Source organism: Periplaneta americana, chromosome 14 (genome assembly GCF_040183065.1).
Source record: "Periplaneta americana isolate PAMFEO1 chromosome 14, P.americana_PAMFEO1_priV1, whole genome shotgun sequence".
NCBI lineage: Eukaryota > Metazoa > Arthropoda > Insecta > Blattodea > Blattidae > Periplaneta > Periplaneta americana.
Window position 1 is genome coordinate 123,281,677 of NC_091130.1, and position 20,587 is coordinate 123,302,263.

At 34.3% G+C, this 20,587-nt stretch overlaps 1 protein-coding gene across 1 annotated transcript in view; it reads left to right on the forward strand.

Moving 5' to 3' along the window:
- LOC138713023 (dipeptidase 1-like) overlaps positions 1 to 20,587 on the forward strand; it is an 876,181-nt gene that overhangs the window by 747,630 nt on the left and 107,964 nt on the right. The window contains exon 9 of the mRNA XM_069844705.1: positions 765 to 864. Within this exon, the coding sequence (XP_069700806.1) occupies positions 765 to 864 (100 nt within the window). The remainder of the gene's footprint in view (positions 1 to 764; positions 865 to 20,587) is intronic.

Sequence of the window (20,587 nt, forward strand, 5' to 3'; positions counted from 1 at the left end):
ATTATGCTATCAATTCTTACCTATAGCGTAAAATCGCTATGAAATAAGTTGTATTATTGCTGGAACATTGAAAATTAAAACATGATGAGGATACTGTCTGTTTATCAAATATGTACCTTCATTTGAATTTATAATATATAATAATACGCTAAGGAACATGGACAGCTTTAATAATCTCCTGGATATCCTCAATAATCTTGGCAAATCCAACAGTTTTCCACATATCAGTCATTTTCGTTATGTCCGCGAACGAAAGTCATAGTCAAAGTCTAGATTTTCGGCGACTTCGAAGTAAAGTCACGATTGAAGTTTACTTTCGTCAAAGTGTCTACTGTGAATAGGAAAATGGTGGCTTTGTACTTTCAAAAGTCAACTTTGGTCCAAAGTCTCATCTATGAATACGACCCTTAGACCTTTCCGATATTAACCCTTATATTGTCTACAATGATTGTATTGTCTTGATTTCATAATACGTAGAAATCGTATACAAGACACGGAATGTGCTTGCTTACGCGTATGTCAAATTCGCTTTCGCTGCCTGTACTTGAAACACGTCGACTACATTCTGTCTAGCGTCATGTGTTCGCCTGAAACTAATACAAATATACCAATGTCACGGCCCTAGTTATTAGTTGTTGCTGATAGGAGTATTCTTGTACGTACCGTACATATTTGTAATTTTTGTCTCTATAATACTTCCTTCCTAACAAAACTTTTTCCTTTAAATATTCAATGTTTTACTAAGTGTTTGTGACTATCGGTAGGGCAGACTGTTCGGTGACCCAGCTACTGAGCGAGTCTTCAGCTACATCAGCGCCGTCGACGGACCACAACAAAGGCGGAGGGCTCACAGAATTTGGCAAGGTAGGAATAAACTCTTTACAGACTACAAGTGGAAGTAAAAGCTTTAATAACGTTAATGCATGATGGTAGAAATACACGCTGAAAACTATGTAAATGCATGTTTTTCTTTACGACAGAAACAAACGTTTCTCAAGACTTACATGTAATTATTTCTGTAGAAACTTAAATTAAACATGTATTACAGCTCCCAAGCCGAAATTAGTGAACTAGGTATCTACATAAATAACTTAGTTCTAATTAACATGTGAAAGTTATATAGGCTTATTGTTTTCAAGCGATAGGGTTAAAGATTAGTAATACTGTGATATGAGTACTATTGTGATAGTTCTTTTTGAGAATTTATTACAATTTTACAGAGCGAGAACAAGATCGGTTTTTTTTGCGTCAATGTATGAGGGGAAATGTTAGTGGGCACGTTGTTGTGCAAAACAGGTCCTTCTCTCGCTCACCTGTTAGTAAAATTGTAATAAATTCACAAAGAGACCTATCACAATATTACTCTATCACAATATTGCCAATCATTGCCCTATATTCCCGGTGCCGGAACGAATTTTTCTTCATTAATAAGTATCTATATGAATGATCACATAAAGTCATTGATTACACAATATTATATAGGACAGCAACTGAGAGAAATCCTAAGAAAAATTTATGTTTCTTCATGATATCAACTCCCGCATAAAGGTAAAGGAGTCAGATTTTATGCGGAATGTCCTAAGACAAATTGCTGGATATTCAATAAAAAAGGCTTGTCATCATCTGAATATATTAATGCGGGTGAAGATGCCATTCAACCTTTGTGCAGTACGGTCAGTCCCAGGTAGAGCATTCAACACAACCCGTTGCCGCCACCCAGGCTGTGATGAGACTGAAACACTAGGATATGTATTGGGTTTCTGCCGAAAGACTGAGTTACTGCGGAACAACTGTCATCACAGGGTAAGGACAATGCTTGCTGACATCCTGAGACAACAAGGATTAGTAGTCCATGAAGAAGTGCATTGTATCTCGGAAGATGATTTAATAAGACGAGCATATATTGTCATTGATAGAAAAAAGAACACAGTAACAATACTAGACCCGACTATCTGGTTTGAAAGAGATGCACAACAGCCAAAACTTACTGATGATGAAAAGAGAATCATCTATGAACCTTGCATTCTTTATTTTAGCAAACAGTAGGACATCATGGCTAATCGTTGGTCAGTACACGGACTTCTTTTTTGTAGTTCGTGGTACCACCTCCAAATACACCTATAACCTTTTAAAATCAAAGGGATTCACATTTTACAATGTTGAAAAAAATCCTCAGAGAAATTCTGAAGGACTCAAATCAAATTTTGCAATTTCATCTCTATTTCAATGTTCTTTTGAAATTTATTGTATGTATTTTCATTGTAAACTTTTGTACAGTATATGTATTTGTTTTCTGGATCCTTGTGGTCACCCTTATTGAAGGACAGACGGTTTTATTTTGGGTATAAATCCGATATAAATATATATATATATATATATATATATATATATATATATATATAAAATAATGTAGAACTTATACTGTGATGTTCATGATGGTGATTATAAAGAAGTGATGAGAAAAATAGTGATACTATACAAAACATATGGAGTATGTATGTATTTGATGATATATTTTCAAGTATTTTCTTAAACAGTTCCTGTCCTTTATTCTTTCTAAATGGACCGGATTTTTATCGAATAGACAATCAATTATTTCAAAAGAGATTCAGGAGGTTAGTGGGAATCCTTTAAACCAATAGTGATCCCACACCATCGAGCCACACAAAGAAGTAGGAAAATAGTTTTTGTTCCATGGGATCCACACAGGCTTCTTGTTTTTCTGCCGCCTGCTGGAAGAGCTGTAACATTTCTGAAGTCGTTATAATACGGTGTGAACTTTACCGCTAAATCTTTCTTCTTTAAAAAAAGACAAGGGAGATTTTTTCACGTATAGTCATCATTCAAACAAGCTGTCACCTCGTGACAAAATATCGCCATATCTCAAGTGTCAAGAAAGGTGGGCACATTTTCAAGCTCTAAGGCAGTCAAAAACATGGGAGTGCTTCATCGTTCCTTATACAATAAACATGTTATGTAAGGAAATATTGATCTCCAGTAAATATATGTGTAAATATATGTATTAATACATTTGAATTGTGAGCGGTGTTTATTAAAATTCTAAAATATATAATTTGGCTTAAATAATCTTGGTAGGTTAACTCTTTTATTCACATAAAATCCTGCACATAATATGCATGAATCAAGTTGGTTTCGTAATGAATCATTTCTCACAGATTTCAACGTCGCAAACTTCTTTCTTTAAATATACAAAATAAATTTACTTTCTCATTATAATTTTAAGCTTATGAAAACGATAATCTGTTTCTTATCATGTGGTATGTATGTACGTATTTATTTACACTGCAAGTGGGCAAGCACCCGGTGACAGTGTTATACACAATATAAACAATACACAATAATATTACAATACACACTACAATTATATACACAATACAATTAGAATACACAATATAAATATACACAATAATTACAATTAATAATACGTTAATACATAAAATAATCTAATTAATAAGTGAACCTAATTTTACATTACAACCTAAATATAGGCCCTACATAAGTTTCACATTGGTACTGATAATAATCTTTCACTTTACTCTCATCTCACTCACTGCACTGGCACTATGAACACATTTCACCGACACTTTAGAACACATTTCACTGACACTATAGAACACATTTCATTGACACTATAAATTATCACTGATCGAAACTATTCACTGCAGTATAAAACCACTGACTCACCGCGGTTCACTGATAAAACACTTCAAAGTTCAAATACGACTAACAATTATACCCTTATTCATACTTAAAACAGAACTACATTTAAACTAAGACCTTTTTACAAGCTGTTTTTAAATAATTTATAATTCAAACCAAGAGAGTATCTCGTCAGGTTGAGTAAATATATGTCATCTTAAAAAATAAATGTCACCTTAATTTTAATTTACACTTTATACACAACTTTTTAAGTTATTCTGGAATCTCCTTCAAGAAGGACAGTCCTCAAAGACCGCTGCGGGTAGGTCATTCCAATATATTACAGTTATATTTAAAAATGAGAAGTAACTACATCCGTTTTCTGTTTCCTACATTTCATTTTAAAATCATGATCGTTCATAACATAGTACGTTGGCTTCTCTAACCAAGCCGTTATGTCTACCCATGCTTTTTGACCTAGACGTGCTCTGTACAATGATGTTATTCTTGTTTTCATACGTCTGTTTTCCAATGTTTCACTAAGTGAATAATAGAGATATAGATAGAAAAATCCCACATTCCTAGCTCAGAAGTGAGAACACTAGCTATCCTCCATTGGAGAGGCCATTGTCCTATATGTGATTGCAAGGCTATTATTATTATTATTATTATTATTATTATTATTATTATTATTATTATTATTATTAGACAACGAGTAAATTCCCTAAAAATGGTATGCCAAAACCTTGCACATTGTGCAGTTGTCTCTGTGAGATGTGCACTTTCACTCCCTCCTAGTGCTGCTCATCGGAGTGACTACTACCGCGGAGGAATCGGAGATTACGAATAACGCTCTCCTCCGGAGATCTCCGGTACTACCGTAGGTGGAACAGGGGACATACGGAGGGATGCGGTGGTTCCGAGCGAAGCGAAGTTGGAGGACGTAGAGCTCAAGGACGACCGGCGCGTACGGACTAACAGTAGTTGTGAGCGGATTAAAAGGGCACCATATCGGATATCCGTTACATGAAAATTCTTTAATGTAGTTGAAGATAATAATAAAGTGGCACATTGTAAACTTTGTCGGAGAATTTACTCTAAGGATGGTGGAACTTCGAATTTGTTAGACCATTTGAAGCGATCGCACAATCGCGAACTTGAAGAAAGTGTCGACAATTATGTTGGACAGCAGCTCGAGCACTCAGCACAACTATCGAACAGTGCTGAAAAAGTTAAATTGGATGAACTTTTAATTCAACTCATGTCCAATGATATGCAACCACTTAGCGTGGTCGAAGATGCTGGATTTAAAGATCTCGTCAAGAGTTCAAGCCCAAGATATTCACTGCCGTGTCGTAACACTTTTTCTCATTTAAGTAAATAAAGCACGTGGTTTGTGTGATAAGAATATTGTGATAGTGTGCAGAACTGATTAACATAAAAACTATTCTTTATAATTTAACTAACCAGGGTTCTTGGTTGCTTTTTTCAATTTGTATCTACTTTTACGTGAATATTGCACGTTCTTAGGAGACTTATACGACAACTCAATTTCATATTGTGGCATGCCGATAAGCTATTAATATTTGACTATAATTATTTATTTGCTGTGCCACCTTTGCTTATCTTAATATCAGCCAAGCATCAAGCAGGAGCAGTTCAACACACGTCAAATCGTAAGTCATTCTCTTGCAATAGTTTCTACCAGAAGCAGTTTCAACCAAAATTCAATTAAAACAACATCAGCCAATTTCCAATTCAATCTATTAATATTTATGCACGCAAGGCTGTATTAAACTCATGGACTCGACAACATCCATCTTGTACCAATAACCATCAAACCACCGACACATAGCAACATATATCTATGATTTTTACATCAATCTATTGACCAAAATCGAATGAAATGCTTTAATAATACACATTGTTAATAACTATAGACATGTTAGTGACATAAACAGTACTCGTTTTAGTTTGTTGTTAAAATCAAGATCAACAGAAGCAGCCCCATCTAACGATGTTAAAAACTGGCAAACACAGCCAAGAAGTGCTTACAGTGTTTTAAAGTGTCCTATAACGTTATATATTCCTTTGATTATATTTATAGTTTTATATCACTTTTAAATAATTTTAAATCTTTTATATTGTACTATATGGACTGCAAATGATTTTAACTGAATGTAACATGTGTATTATAGACCAAAATAGGTTAAGTTAGAGCAATTCACTTTAGCATGATCCGAGAATCATAATAAGTTCCATACCATAAGGCAAGGTTTTCATCATAAATGTTCATTTAACACTCTACATCTGAAGATGATACAAATGTATCGAAAACGTTAATGTAAATTATTAACTTTTAAGATAAGCAAAGGTGGCACAGTAAACAAATAATTATAGTCAAATTATACGATAACGTTCAGAATAAACTGCGAACGGAATTAAAGGACGTAAAAAAACTGTTGGTCCTCAAACAGGCAAGATGGATAAGTAACAGTAACAGGTCACTACGTGACAGGTGACCAATTAATTTCTGTTCTTTGGACTTATCTGTCATCGAGGGAAGTCATACAGCTGACATAATTGCTGGTTGCATTGAAGTCATTAATTCATGGGGACTAAACAACAGAGTTTCTGCCACTGTCACAGTCAATGCTCCAAATATGGTTGCTGCCGTCAAAAAATTAAATCTTTACCATTTAGGCTGTGGTACGCACACCTTGAACCTTACCGTAAAAGTAGGAATTGATAAGACCCCATTTTGGGCGAATTTCTCTCTCACTTCGGCAAACGTCACTTTTTTCCAGTAATTAAATTTAACTCTTCAATGCACTTTTGAACTCTTTTCCCATCATATTTTTACGAGATGGAACTCCAAACTTCAATGATGAGCCGCTTACTTGAAATGAAAGATGAGCTTGTGTTGTGTTGTCAGAAATGCCTAACGCTCCTAGGACGCTAACATGTCCATATTTGGAAATCTCTATGGCGTGGACCAGGATAGCAATTTTAAAATGTATGTAAGTGTTTAACATTAAGAGCCGCGGTCGTGGTACTCGTACTTGCTGTCAACAATAAATTGCTACCATTCAGATACAGATTGACGGCTAATTAGCGATGTCATCGTTTTCATAGTTTTAAAATTACGCAAAACATTATGATACGATTCTTTTATACACTGTTTTAGTGCTGTTGTTCCCAAAGGTCCACAGTCAATAAAAAAGTCTTACAATTTCTATAAAAAGTAACTTTCGAGGCAATAAAGTACATACATATATGGAATGTTTAAAAGGCAACTTGAGTTATATTTTACTGTTTAGACAACTTGAGTTATATCTTATTGTTTAGATTAAAATATTGAGTTTCAGAATGAAACTAAAGAAACGTGTGGTAATAATAAAATTACAATTATCCGTAAGTTAATATCCGCTTATATTTTTTATTACAGAGGAAGAATGGCGCGTTTTAGAAGAGGCAGTTCAAATACTGACATCTTTTAACACAATGACCACAATCTTGTCCGATGAAGATTATGAATAAATTATTTTGGACAGTAAACTTTAACCCATTGATATCACACGTTTCTTTTGCTCCATTCTGAAACTCTCTTAATATATTTTACGTTAAACTAAACCGATTAGAACAGTAATTACCGTTTTTGAATAAACGAGTGTTTCCAGGAGAACTATAAATGTTTATATTAGCTACTGAAAAACTTTACTTCTGCGTTAGTTTCGCAGTTAGTTTTAATGTTATTAATTTGATTAATAACATAAAACTAATACGCCCTTCCACATAGCCTACTATGAATTTGAAAACTAGAAAAAAAAAACTGTCAGCTAACGCAGCACTTCAAGCAAAACAAGAAAAAAAAAGAGCCAGAGAAAAAGAGAGAGAGAGAGAGAGGTAATTAAAATAGAGAGAATAAACAAAAAAATACACACTTATTTTAAAACATACGTGGACGTCAGCAGACTCCAATCACTACCTGATCCGATTAAAGTAATGCTCAGCGGAAAGTGTATGTCTGCTCCACAGCACTTTATACAACCTGCGCGGCATGAATCGGAGGTAACCGGAGGCCTCCGATTGAAAGCGCGCAAACAACCGCTCCGGAGAAAAACCTAATCATAAGCAGCACTACTCCCTCAAGGTAGGGAATAGAATAGTCTTGGAGGGGAGCGCGACAGGGCTATGCAGTACCTGCAACAGCATATCGGCTTTTATTTCAGTAACACAGTTTCAGTACGGATGCTGATTGGGCTGTGTCTGTGAATGAGTTATGATAAATAAAGTGAGAAGTTCACAGATAACAAAGAAGAGAAAATACGAAACATATTATTGTTATAATGTTTTCCTCAGCCAACAATAATAATGTTAAAATAAAAAGATTTCATCAGTTCATGCCGAGGTAATAGTCTTGTGACAGTATAGATCAGATTAGTAAAGTTCTCAAAATATGATATTGCCAGCGCTTATTTCTTAATCAGTACTCTCACGGCAAAACGAATTTGAGAATGGCGTTATTTTGGAGTCTGTACTAACACAGCCATCAAAGGTTAGACGACTTAAACTTTCATTTCATAAGCTGGTAAGTGATGAGAATATAGTGAGGAATACATGTAAGACTCTTGAGGGTGTAAGGAGCAAAGAAATCAACTATTTGTAAGGCGGACAAATTTTCTGGGAAAATATATAATGGCAAATTTTTCAGCTCACATCACTACATTATGTTAATATACCTACATCAATAAATCTTTAAACCTGACATAAAGAGGATATCGTCGTTTCACAGCTTGTGAACTACACTTTTAATTTTTCAGTAACGCTCCCAACTTGTCGATACTTGCTCTCAGTGTTTTCCAAATAAACTATATGTGAATTTAATTCTAAGCTTAATTTATAGTATTTATTAATATTAATGTTAATTTATATTAACATACAGCAAGGAAATTGTTTCAGTGTAAAAACTTCACAATGTCCTACTGCATGTAATTAATTGGAGTATAATATTTTCTTCAACATTTGTGTACCAATGGTCCCAATAAATAATAATGCTTGACGAACAATGAAAGAGTAGGGTCTATTAATTCAAAATAAATAGTACCCATTACGTAAAATGAAATACTTGTTCGTTTTTTGTTTTTTCGAAATTACTGCAATATTTTTTTTTTCAAATACTATATACAAATCATGTTAATAAACAGGCTTCGAGACTTTGGACCCGATACAATAAGTTTACTGTGCATGTACTATAGGTTGTTGACTCGCTGCAGGTAGGTAGAGATGTGTTGAGGTAACTACGTTGCTATTTAGAGTAGAGTACGGTAGTATGGGGAAACACACACATATGTACATTCTGAAAGTAAATATACATTACACAATGATAATGTCAAAAGAATGTGAAAAGCATTTATTCTCCTGTCTTTTATAAGCATTTGTGTTTAATTATACACAGTGTTAATGGTGGAAATAAACATGTAGCAATTTTAATTTTTTTCATTTATTCTATTGGTCGTCTTTAGGAAGTGCAGTTACAGTACCGAATTGCAATGTACTACAAGGTACATTCTCAGTGTCTCAAACGTAAATCTTTTTCGGTTATCTGCCAAAGTTTGTACTGTAGAAAGCTGCGCTCTACGTCGCATGACGTGATAGGAGCAAAACGAAAAAACCTAACATCATTGCAATCACTAAGATTTTATTCTCAGATGACTCTATGCCCACTAATTTGTTTTTATTTTACACAGTGTTCCATATCCGTTATTTTTACATAAAATTGATTTCCACTTCTGTTTTACACATTCAGTAACCGGTGTAGGCCTACTTGCTGTCTCATTAAATCTGTGTCATTTCCACAACTAATTCGAGGGCTTCCGGCATCTCTTGCTCTGACTTTTCTAACCGTGTAATAGTTTCAGACACATTCTTGTATGAAAACCAAATTATTCGTCAGAACCTTCAAATCCAGAGCGTTTTCCTTTGCGTATTTGTTGGCATTCATTCTACAGTACCTTCACCCACTGTACGCTTTACCACTATACTCAGTACGCCGTTATGCGGATTTCCCACTGAACTGCTCTATCGGGTCCGAAGTCTCGAAGCCTGTTAATAAATTATGCTTTACAAACTACTACTTTGTGAAGTATAACTGAGTAAGCCTAATGTTTCTTGTATTTCAATTGTCAAATATAGACATTGATAATAACTGTGAATGTTTTCCTTCTGCTAAGTGTGTTTATAATGTCCAAATGCCTACTTAATCCAACCCTAGAAGCGCAGAATAGAGCAACGCTTGATTGATGCAGTCTGCATAGACCGGTGATCCGCGCACATAACTGCACATTGAGTGACTGATTTCTGGTACGCCTGCCCTAAACGAACGGTTATGAATTTCAAAGTTTTCTCACTATATCGACACATATTTTCATAATTTTGCCATAGATCCTATCGTATTACCAATAGAAGATGTTCTCATTGGAGTAGAGAAATGCGTTAAAGACATTTAGCAATAATTAGCAGAAGAAATTGGACAGGAAACGTTTAGAATGAAAAGAAGGCTGAGTAAATTGAATTTCGATTTTAGATTTAGATTTATTTAATAATAACATATACATAAAAATGTTACGTTAAAGTACCCCGAAAGAGCAAAGTTCATGTTCGGGGACAGTTCCGTTTTGATAGAAAGACTTGAAAATGACATACAATTTTACACTGTTCACCAAACGTACCTACTTTTTCTTAATACAATTTTAAAATTCTGATTACACAGATTTATACTTACCGGTAATTCACAAAAATAGAAATCTCTACTGTTTCCAAAATAAAATTTAAAATTCTTGCACTAAGATCACATTCTTATAAAGAGTAGATAGAAACATACATAAATATACATACTTTGTGGACAAAATACTTAAGAAAAAAGGTCACATAAAGATGATAATAATAAAGTTAATAATAATAATAATAATAATAATAATAATAATAATACTAGTAATAACTGAGTGAAAAAAGAGACGATCTTGAGTTTGGTGGATTAATATTAACTTATTATTAGTAGTATAATTAGTACAGGTCATGTTGATATAGTAATCAAGATAAGATAGAAAAAATATACTTAGAATAGAACTAAACTTGTTTTACAATATATGATACATATAATACAGGAAAGTGTATCATAAAATTTAAATTCTGGATCTGAAAATTTCATTGCTTAAAGTAGTCAATTCTGGATGAAATTTTATTATCGAGTTATATAGACGTGGACCATAATTTGTACAGTGTAGTAAAGCAGCAGATGTGAAACATTTAGGTTCAACTAAATTAAGAATTTCATTTCGTCTTGTATTACGATTATGTGGCTGAGGTACAAATTTCATTCTATTTTTATGATAGAATTTCATTAAAGACTATTTGTAAATTTAGTCAATTCTAAAAACATTCAGTTTGGAATGGATCAAATTTGTTGGATAATCCAGTCGCCTTTTCAAACAAATTTTGATTATACATTTTTGCAACATAATTAGAGGAAGAAGAGCAGTTTTTGCAATGCCTCCCCATCCAGTTATACCATATTGAATATCAGATTCAACTATAGCCAAATAAACCAAACGTAATACATAAGTAGGCAAGTAATGGCGAAGGTTTACAAATTTGTAAAATGTTTTACGGATCCTGTTACATAAAAAGGTGATTTGTCTATCCCATTTCAAGTGCTGATCAACAATAGGCCTAATTCCCAGGTATTTCACATCTACAGATTCTTTCAGGCAAGGACATTTACAGATTGTGGGGAGTTTACAAAATGAGTTGTGGATTATTAATTTTAAATGAGAAAGTGATTTCAATTTGTTCAATCCAGAGACTGTTAAAGAAAATGGCACCAAAGTAGTTTTAGTTATATTTAAAGATAGCAAATTTGCATCAAGCCAGTTTTTGATCAAATTTATACCTACATTGACATATTTATAAGTGTCCTCCCAAGTCAAACCACTGAAAATCACCACCCTATCATAAGCATAAGAATAACAGGAGCCATTATGTACTTTCAAATCAATGTTTAATAAATCATTAATATATATTAAAAATATAATAGGACCTAAAATTGTTCCCTGAGGGTCACCTATATCAATATTTACATTTTCACTGATAAATTCCCTGATGAATTAGACATAATGAGCCCAACAAAGTAGACTACTCTCCAATTAACAATTGCGAATGTTCACAATTAAATACATTTACTTAGAAACATGTTGGAAATATTCAGATTGTCAATTAATATAGATAAACACAATATAATATTTGTTACTCAGTCAAATGACAAATCAATGTAAAATAATGACTTATATTATATGGTCATTAAGTTTTATATACATGAGCTACAAATTGCAAACGTTTTCGCCCATTCAGGCATCTTCAGGCACAATTATACAATATCTCAATATCAAACTATGTAGCTATTACATTGGTGGTAGTTAAACTGTTTAAGATTAATGGTGTACAAAACATCTCCATATTTAAAATGTAATATTACAAGTCATAAATTAAGATGATGTTAAAAACCACGTAGTGTTGTAATTAAACTTCATAATATTCTGTGGAACTCTTGTTCAGTAGAGTCCAATAGGTGATGAATTATGTGTCGTTTGAACATGGCAACTGTATAGATCACTATAAAACAATATGTTTATCATAGATCATATATGTAACAGATAACTCCTCGCTACGTTAAAATCGGCAGCTCTTTGAAGAGAACAACCGCCAGGATCGCCACCCGTCCGCCGTAAACGAACACGAGATGGCAGCGCAGTCGCTAATGCAATTCCAATGGGAATGATGACGTGACTCCTTATGTAACAACTAGATGGCAGCGTAGTAAACCTGACAAATGTTGTTAACCTCAAAGCCTATAAGCCCGACATAACTGTTACATATATGATCTAGGGTAATAGCTACGTAGTTTGATATTGAGATATTGTATAATTGTGCCTGAAGATGCCTGAATGGGCGAAACGTTTGCAATTTGTAGCTCATGTATATAAAACGTAATGACCATATAATATAAGTAATTATTTTACATTGATTTGTCATTTGACTGAGTAACAAATATTATATTGTGTTTATCTAAATACATTTAGCCTATTTTAACATTATTTCCGTTCTCGTTCTCGTTTCCGATTTATTGTCTACCAACCTTTACCTACCTGTTTTGATAATGGATCTTGTATGTAGTTCCGGAACTTCGAAAATGTTTAATTGCATGACAAGTTGATATAACCAAAGCCTATTTCAAAATTGAGAGGATGTGAAATGTTGATTTTTGGAAAAAAAAAAATTGATCAGAGTTTTCGTATTCATTCTTATAATGCATATCAGTCTATGTGTCTGTGCTTCTTTTAAATAAAATTCCGGAATCTTATAATATCTTCACTTTTTAAATGAATGCACTCCCACTGTCATTAAATTATTTTACTCTGCAGCTGCTGTGTAATGGAATACCTCTGCTTTTTAAGGCCCACTCTTCAAGCAGTTTTGTATATTCGCAAATGTGCTTGTTCCTTTTGTACATAAGCTTTATAACTGACTGTTTAAAATCCTCTTAAATACGTTAGATGTAAAGAAAACAGGAGAGGAAAGTAAAACAAATTATATTTTCTTTGTGTCCTTCAGGACTTGGAGCAACTACTTTACGCGATAAAAAGAGTAAAGAGTCTGAGGGAAGAGGAAAGAGAAGGTTTTCTTGTCGCCCACCTCTCTCCCTCTAAGCTGGCACCAATTTTCGTTTCCAGTTCGTTAACCATAAAACAAAGGACTTAGTGTCAGACACGATCGAGTTTGATACGCGAACTTTGCAGGACAGACAGAAGACAAAACTTTCAACTAAAGTCGAGGGACGCTCTTCTATTCGAGAAGAATCAATAATACGGTGCTGCCTTCTGGTAGCAGGAATATGAAAGAAACGACGCATCCCTGTCGTTTGTTTTCTGCCTTTCCTTCTTGCGAGGTAAATGAATCTTCTTTATCCTCTTCTGCTTTACACGGAAAATTCTGAAGTTGTCACTTCACACTACTGGATTAAGAAAGAATTCACCCTCATTTCGTTTTTATAACCTCTCAACAACTTACTAAAATAAAATGCTCTCTTGGACCTAACTAATCAGTTTAAATATACTTTTTACTGTGACTCTTCTTCACAGATTTTAAATTCTTATTATTAAGATTATACCTAAATAAGGTAGGTGTCCCTGATATGGCCATGCTAAGGTTTGAGAATTTTTCTAGCGGCCATTTTGAAAAAAAAAATGTAAACCACTTTTTTCTTACTCGTTCTCAGTCTAATGGACGTTCTTAAAACAATTTCCTTTCCCCATAAAAATAGCTTTAATTGTCCAAAAAGTCCCAAATTCCAAATGTCTACCTAGTGGCCATATCAGGAACATGTGCACATGATATGGCCACCCTTGTTCCATGTTCTACAAATCGTGATTGTTTTCAGTTTGATAGCGCAGTTGTGTTAAAATTAAATAATTTTGGTGTAAAATGAATAAAAAGACAATAATCTTTTTATAATTCAAAAGTGTAGTAAAAACAGGTTTTTCCATAAAAAATAAGTTGTTTTTCTTAAAATACAAAACTTTTGCGTAATCCCAGCTATAAGGCACGTAAGTTTGTCAGGTGAAAAAATAAAAGTGAAATGAACTTGATATGGCCATGGTGCATTTGATATGGCCATGGTGCATTTGATATGGCCATATCAGGAGCAGGTAAGCTTTCACGAAAATCGTTTGATTATGAACAACTCGTAAAAGATACGCCATTAACTATGTACAACACCAATCAACAGAACATTAAAAACTGAATGGAGTGCGAAGGTTTTCATGAAACAAGTATTTGAAAAACATGCATAAAACAAATGAGACTTACCAGAGAAAAATTAGAAGAGGTTACATGAAAACCGCAAAACAGGCAACTGACGCCATATTGCTCAACCTGACTGGATGGAAAGCGATCAAGTGACAAACCAGGATGTCCTTTCACTGGATGCTGCTGCAATTTAGCGGATTTTTTGGTTAACTAACTCACAATAGGGGGGGGGCATATCAGGAACATGGCCATAACAGGAGCACCCACCTTAGTAATACGAAAATATTATTTTAATTTTATGTTAATTAACCCATCGCATCCTTGTGAACGAGGAATTTCGCTTAAGTCACCGTTTCTCAAACTATGGTCCGCGGACCATCTGTGGTCCTCGAGATCTGCCCTTGTGGTCCTTCAAAAAGGAAAGAAGAAAAAATGAAATTCAAAGGAATTGCGTATCAAACTATAGCTGAAAATCTCAGAGTTTGGAAATGACACATGGCAATCACCTTTCACTTTTTCTTCCAGTACTGACATTTTATGAAATGTATTACTCTACCTGTCTATCGAGTTCCCACACTACTCTCAGCAACAAAAGAGGGATTTAAAGCACTATGAAGGTGGTGTTTCTCGCCATCTTTTCCCTGTACATCAGCTGATGACATGTGACTAAGTACATTGGCATATCTTTCGGATGCATTCTCAAAATTAAACGAACTAGATCTCTCTCTACAAGGTGATTCTTTGACTGTTCAATGCGCATGAGAAAATAAACTTGGTTTCTGGGTCAGTTCCGTAAAACAGAGGAATTTTTCACTATTTCCAACACTAGAGTCTTTTTTGATCGAAAATGATTTCGTTATTGGAAAAGAATTATGCAATGACATATGTTCGCATCCCGAAACTACGACGTCACAATTTCAAACTTATTTTCCAAGTAAATATGACGAATTTTCCTGTGTTCGTGATCCATTTCATTGCGATATTGAAAATAAACTTTCATTGAGTGAAAGAGAACAGTTAATTTAACTCTCGAATGATACCGGACTTAAGTGAAATTCCAAGCGGAAGGTATGTTTAATTTCTGGGACTTATCACAAGTGAAAAGAGAATATAGTGAATTGTTCAATGATGCTTTACAGATTATAATTCAGTTTGCTTTTACGTATCTGTGTGAGAAAGGGTTTTCATCACTAACTCTAATAAAAACAAAGTACCGAAGTCGACTCGATGTATGAGACGATCTCCGACTTAAGCTTACCAGCATACGAGTACATCCAAATATGCAACTATGGTAGAATCGGCAGGCTTATTGATCTCATTAATGTGCCCACCGATATTTATTTAGTTTGTTTAGTTAATAAGTTGAAGATTTTATCTAATCTCTAATAGCCTTGATTTATTAAAATACGAAAATGATTTTTTTTCTATTAACATTAACTTAATTAGTTGATACCAATATAAAATTATATGAATTAAATTAATTTTAATTAATTAATTCTGTTTTAAAATATAAGTATAGTGATATTAAAATATGCTACAAAAATGATAAATTTGCTTTCCAAGGAAACAAGAGGAAAATGGTCCGCGGAACTGTTCTGACTTAAAAAAGTGGTCCCCACTTCGAAAAAGTTTGAGAAGCTCTGGCTTAAGTGATTGTGATGTTTGTGATGCATTTGGAGTGTCTTAAATGCACGCGCCCAGACAAGTCCTTACATTTCATTTCATTTAGTGTTCTGACCAAAGCCAGGTCTTTCACTGCAAATCCAACTTTCTCCAATCTTTCCTACTTTCTGCCTTCCTCTTCGTTTCCTCATATAATCCATATATTTAACGTCGTCTATGATCTGATATCTTCTTCTACCCCGAACTCTTCTCCCGTTCACCATTCTTTCTAGTGCATTCTTCAGTAAGCAGTTTCTTCTCAGCCAGTAACCCAATCAATTCCTTTTCCTCTTCCTGATCAGTTTCAGCATCATTCTTTCTTCACCCACTTATTCAGTCTGTCCCCTTCACACTTTCCATTCTTCTCCATATCCACATTTCAAATGCTTCTATTCGTTTCTCTTCATTTCGTTGTAATGTCCACGTTTCTGCCCCATACAATTTCACACTCCATACAAAGCACTTCACTAGTCTCTTCCTTAGTTATTTTTCCATAGGTACGCAAAAAATGTTCCTTTTTCTATTAAAAGCTTCCTTCGCCATTGCTATCCTCCTTTTGACTTTCTGGCAGCAGCTCATGTTACTGCTTATATTACACAAAAAATATTTGAAGCTGTCCACATGCTCTACTGCCTAATTTAGAACTCGCAAGTTTATCTTCTGTATTTTTCTTCCTATGACCATGATCTTCGTCTTATTTGCATTTATCTTCATCCCATACTGTTTAAACACGTGACCAGTATTCATGTTTAATTCTCCTTTGTGTGTATGTGTGTGTATATATGTAATTTTCGTCAGTGTTGTATAGTTATAATTTACATTTGAATTTGTTTTTTTTTTAGTTGGATATTTAACGACGCTGTATCAACTACTAGGTTATTTAGCGTCGATGAAATTGGTGATAGCGAGATGGTATTTGGCGAGATGAGGCCGATGATTCGCCATAGATTGCCTGGCATTCACCTTACGGTTGGGGAAAACCTCGGAAAAAACCCAAGCAGATAATCAGCCCAAGCGGGGATCGAACCCGCGCCCGAGCGCAACTTCAGATCGGCAGGCAAGCGCCTTAACCGACTGAGTCACGCCGGTGGCTTTTGAATTTGTTATTCTTGTAATTTGTAATATTGGTTCACTTACCGCTTGCATATTCATTGAGTGTAACTTCTAGCCTTATATTATTTTGTAATTATTATTTAGAATGTTTGCATTATTTTACTCAACTTGTGCTTGTATGACTATGTAAATTTTTATTAGTGTCCTTTAAATATTAGTCTGTAAAACTGCATCAGCTTCTTTTGTTTCTGGCTAAGCGGAAGAGAAGGCCTCATGACCTTAACTTCACCAGAATAAATAAATATTATTATTCTTACTATTATTATTATTATTATTATTATTATTATTATTATTATTATTATTATACTGCTGACAGCTGTCATTTAGCTCCAGTAGCATATCCTTTAGTATCATTTCCTCTTCTACTAACAACGCCATATCATCAACAAATCTGATGCATTTTATTCGTCTTCCTCCTACTATCACTCCTTCCATGTTCTGAAAAAAAGTGAACTTCATAACCACAATAAATTTGTAGGAAGGGGCTATCGGTTGAACCTGTATAGTATAGTAGAATGTATGTTAATATCGTTGAATATATAGCTCAATTTATTTTACAACGTTTAATAAAAATCTCAAAATATGTAGCAATAACGATCGTTAATTAATTATTATTTGATTCATTTTAGTATGAAAATCACAACATTCTTAAATACTTTTTTAAATATGAGTTGGTCATTGTTTTGCTACCATCTATGCCGCTACAACTACAAATTATTTAAGAAGAAAAATTTTGTGACTACTTTCCTTTGAAGTACACGCTGACTTCCTCTAACTTGATTTGTGTCGGTAGAGACTCTTATTTGGAAAGCGGTTCTGCCAACCTCGTTAATGACTTGTTCGCTTTGTCCATGTTAATTTTGTTGACGCCTGGTGTTTGCCTGGCGTATTTAGAAATTTTGGGTGCGCATACGTGAGTACATGTAAAGAGTCTAGCATGACAACTTGGTACGTTAACAGTGAATTGTTCATGTACAAACAGAGCATGTCTTAAGATTCTCAACATGAACACGATATCGTTTAAACGCCTTCTTCACGGCCTGCATATCCTACGTTATTACAATAACAAAGCATATAATAATAATAATAATAATAATAATAATAATAATAATAATAATAATAATAATAATAATAATAATAATAACAGTAATAATAGTAATATTAACAAATATAATTATTTATTTATTTATTTATTTATTTATTTATTATTCATTTATTATTTGTTTGTTTGCTTATTTGTTTGTTTGTTTATTTGTATATTTATTTATTTCCTGGTCAAAAACCATGACCTAATGTTAGCCCATACTTACTTACTTACTTACTGGCTTTTAAGGAACCCGGGAGTTCATTGCCGCCCTCACATAAGTCCGCCAACGGTCCCTATCCTGAGCAAGATTAATCCACTCTCTATCATCATATCCCACCTCCCTCAAATCCATTTTAATATTATCTTCCCGGCTACGTCTCGGCCTCCCCAAAGGTCTTTTTCCCTCCGGCCTCCCAACTAACACTCTATATGCATTTCTGGATTCGCCCACACGTGCTACATGCCCTGCCCATCTCAAAAGTCTGGATTTAATGTTACTAATTAGGGGAGAGTCGGGTAGTATCGGACATCGGGTAATATCAGACAGTGCGTTTCTTTAATCTACCACCATATGGTAGTACCTGAATGACATGGTTACGTTTCTCTATGCGACATCACAGAAACGTAACCATGTCAATTAGGTACTATCAACGTGTGGTAGATGAAAGAAACTCACTGTCCGATATTACCCGATGTCCGATACTACCCGACTCTCCCCTATGTCAGGTGAAGAATACAATGCGTGCAGTTCTGTGTTGTGTAACTTTCTCCTTTCTCCTGTAACTTCATCCCTTTTAGCCCCAAATATTTTCCTAAGCACCTTATTCTCAAACACCCTTAATCTCTGTTCTTCTCCCTAAGTGAGAGTCCAAGTTTCACAACCATACAGAACAACCTTTAATATAACTGTTTTATAAATTCTAACTTTCAGATTTTTCGACAGCAGACTGGATGATAAAAGTTTCTCAACCGAATAATAACAGGCACTTCCCATATTTATTCTGTATTTCATTTCCTCCCGAGTATCATTTATATTTGTTACTGTTGCTCCCACTTCTCCACCTCTTCAAAAGATAAATTTCCAATTTTTATATTTCCATTTCGTACAATATTCTCGTCACGAGACATAATCATATACTTAGTCTTTTCGGGATTTACTTCCAACCCTATCTCTTTACTTGCTTCCAGTAAAATACCTTAAAATACCTGTGTTTTCCCTAATGGTTTGTGGATTTTCTCCTAACACATTGCAATAATAATACATAATAAGCAGAATTAAATTTTGAATGCAATTCATTTACAACAGACCTAATAATAAGACATTTGAAATAAGTAAATTAAATTGTAATGTTGGTCACTGGATGCATATAAGTAAAAATAGAAATAACAATAATCATTAAATAAAAATAAACATAAACAATCTTGAACGAAAGATTTTCCTCTAATCTATGATATATTATACTATGAGAATAATAGTGGTGATACAATGATAGTTAAGTATAATTTCCGTAAGAATACGTAAATGATGAGTGATTGCGAAGAGCAAACTAAGTCTATACATTTTGAGCCCTATTTAGAGCTAGGCACCGGCGCAGTTTAGTCGGCTAAGGCGCTTGCTTGCCTGCCTATCCGGAATTGCGTTCGATCCTCGCTTGGGCTGATTATCTGGTTGGGTTTTTTCCGAGGTTTTCCCCAACCGTAAGGTAATCTATGGAAAATCGTGGGCCTCATCTTGCCAAATACCGTCTCGCTATGACCACTCCCATCGAAACCTAATAGTTGATACAGCGTCGTTAAATGATCGAGTAAATAAATATTTATAGCTGTGGAAAGCTACACATAAATCAGTCCATATTTTCCTTCGATATGCTATTTCTTTCCTTGTCGTGTTTTACCTATATCTTTCGTGTCGAATTATACCATCGAATGCGATGTAGGGAAAGGTATATGAGGCATTCAGAGTTAAGTGTATCAAGTCACAAATTTTCATAAACTGAATTTAATTCATTTTCTGATTATTTGAAGTGGGATCTTTTCCGAGCCGTAATGAATCAAGTCTTACTTCCAAGCATTCGCCGATAGGTGACACCAGTCACTTTTGACTCAGATTATTTGTTCACGATGTTCTGAGCCATATTGGATCAAGTCACCAAAGTGTTGCATCAGTTAACATCACAATTATTATTGTTTATCTATACTATA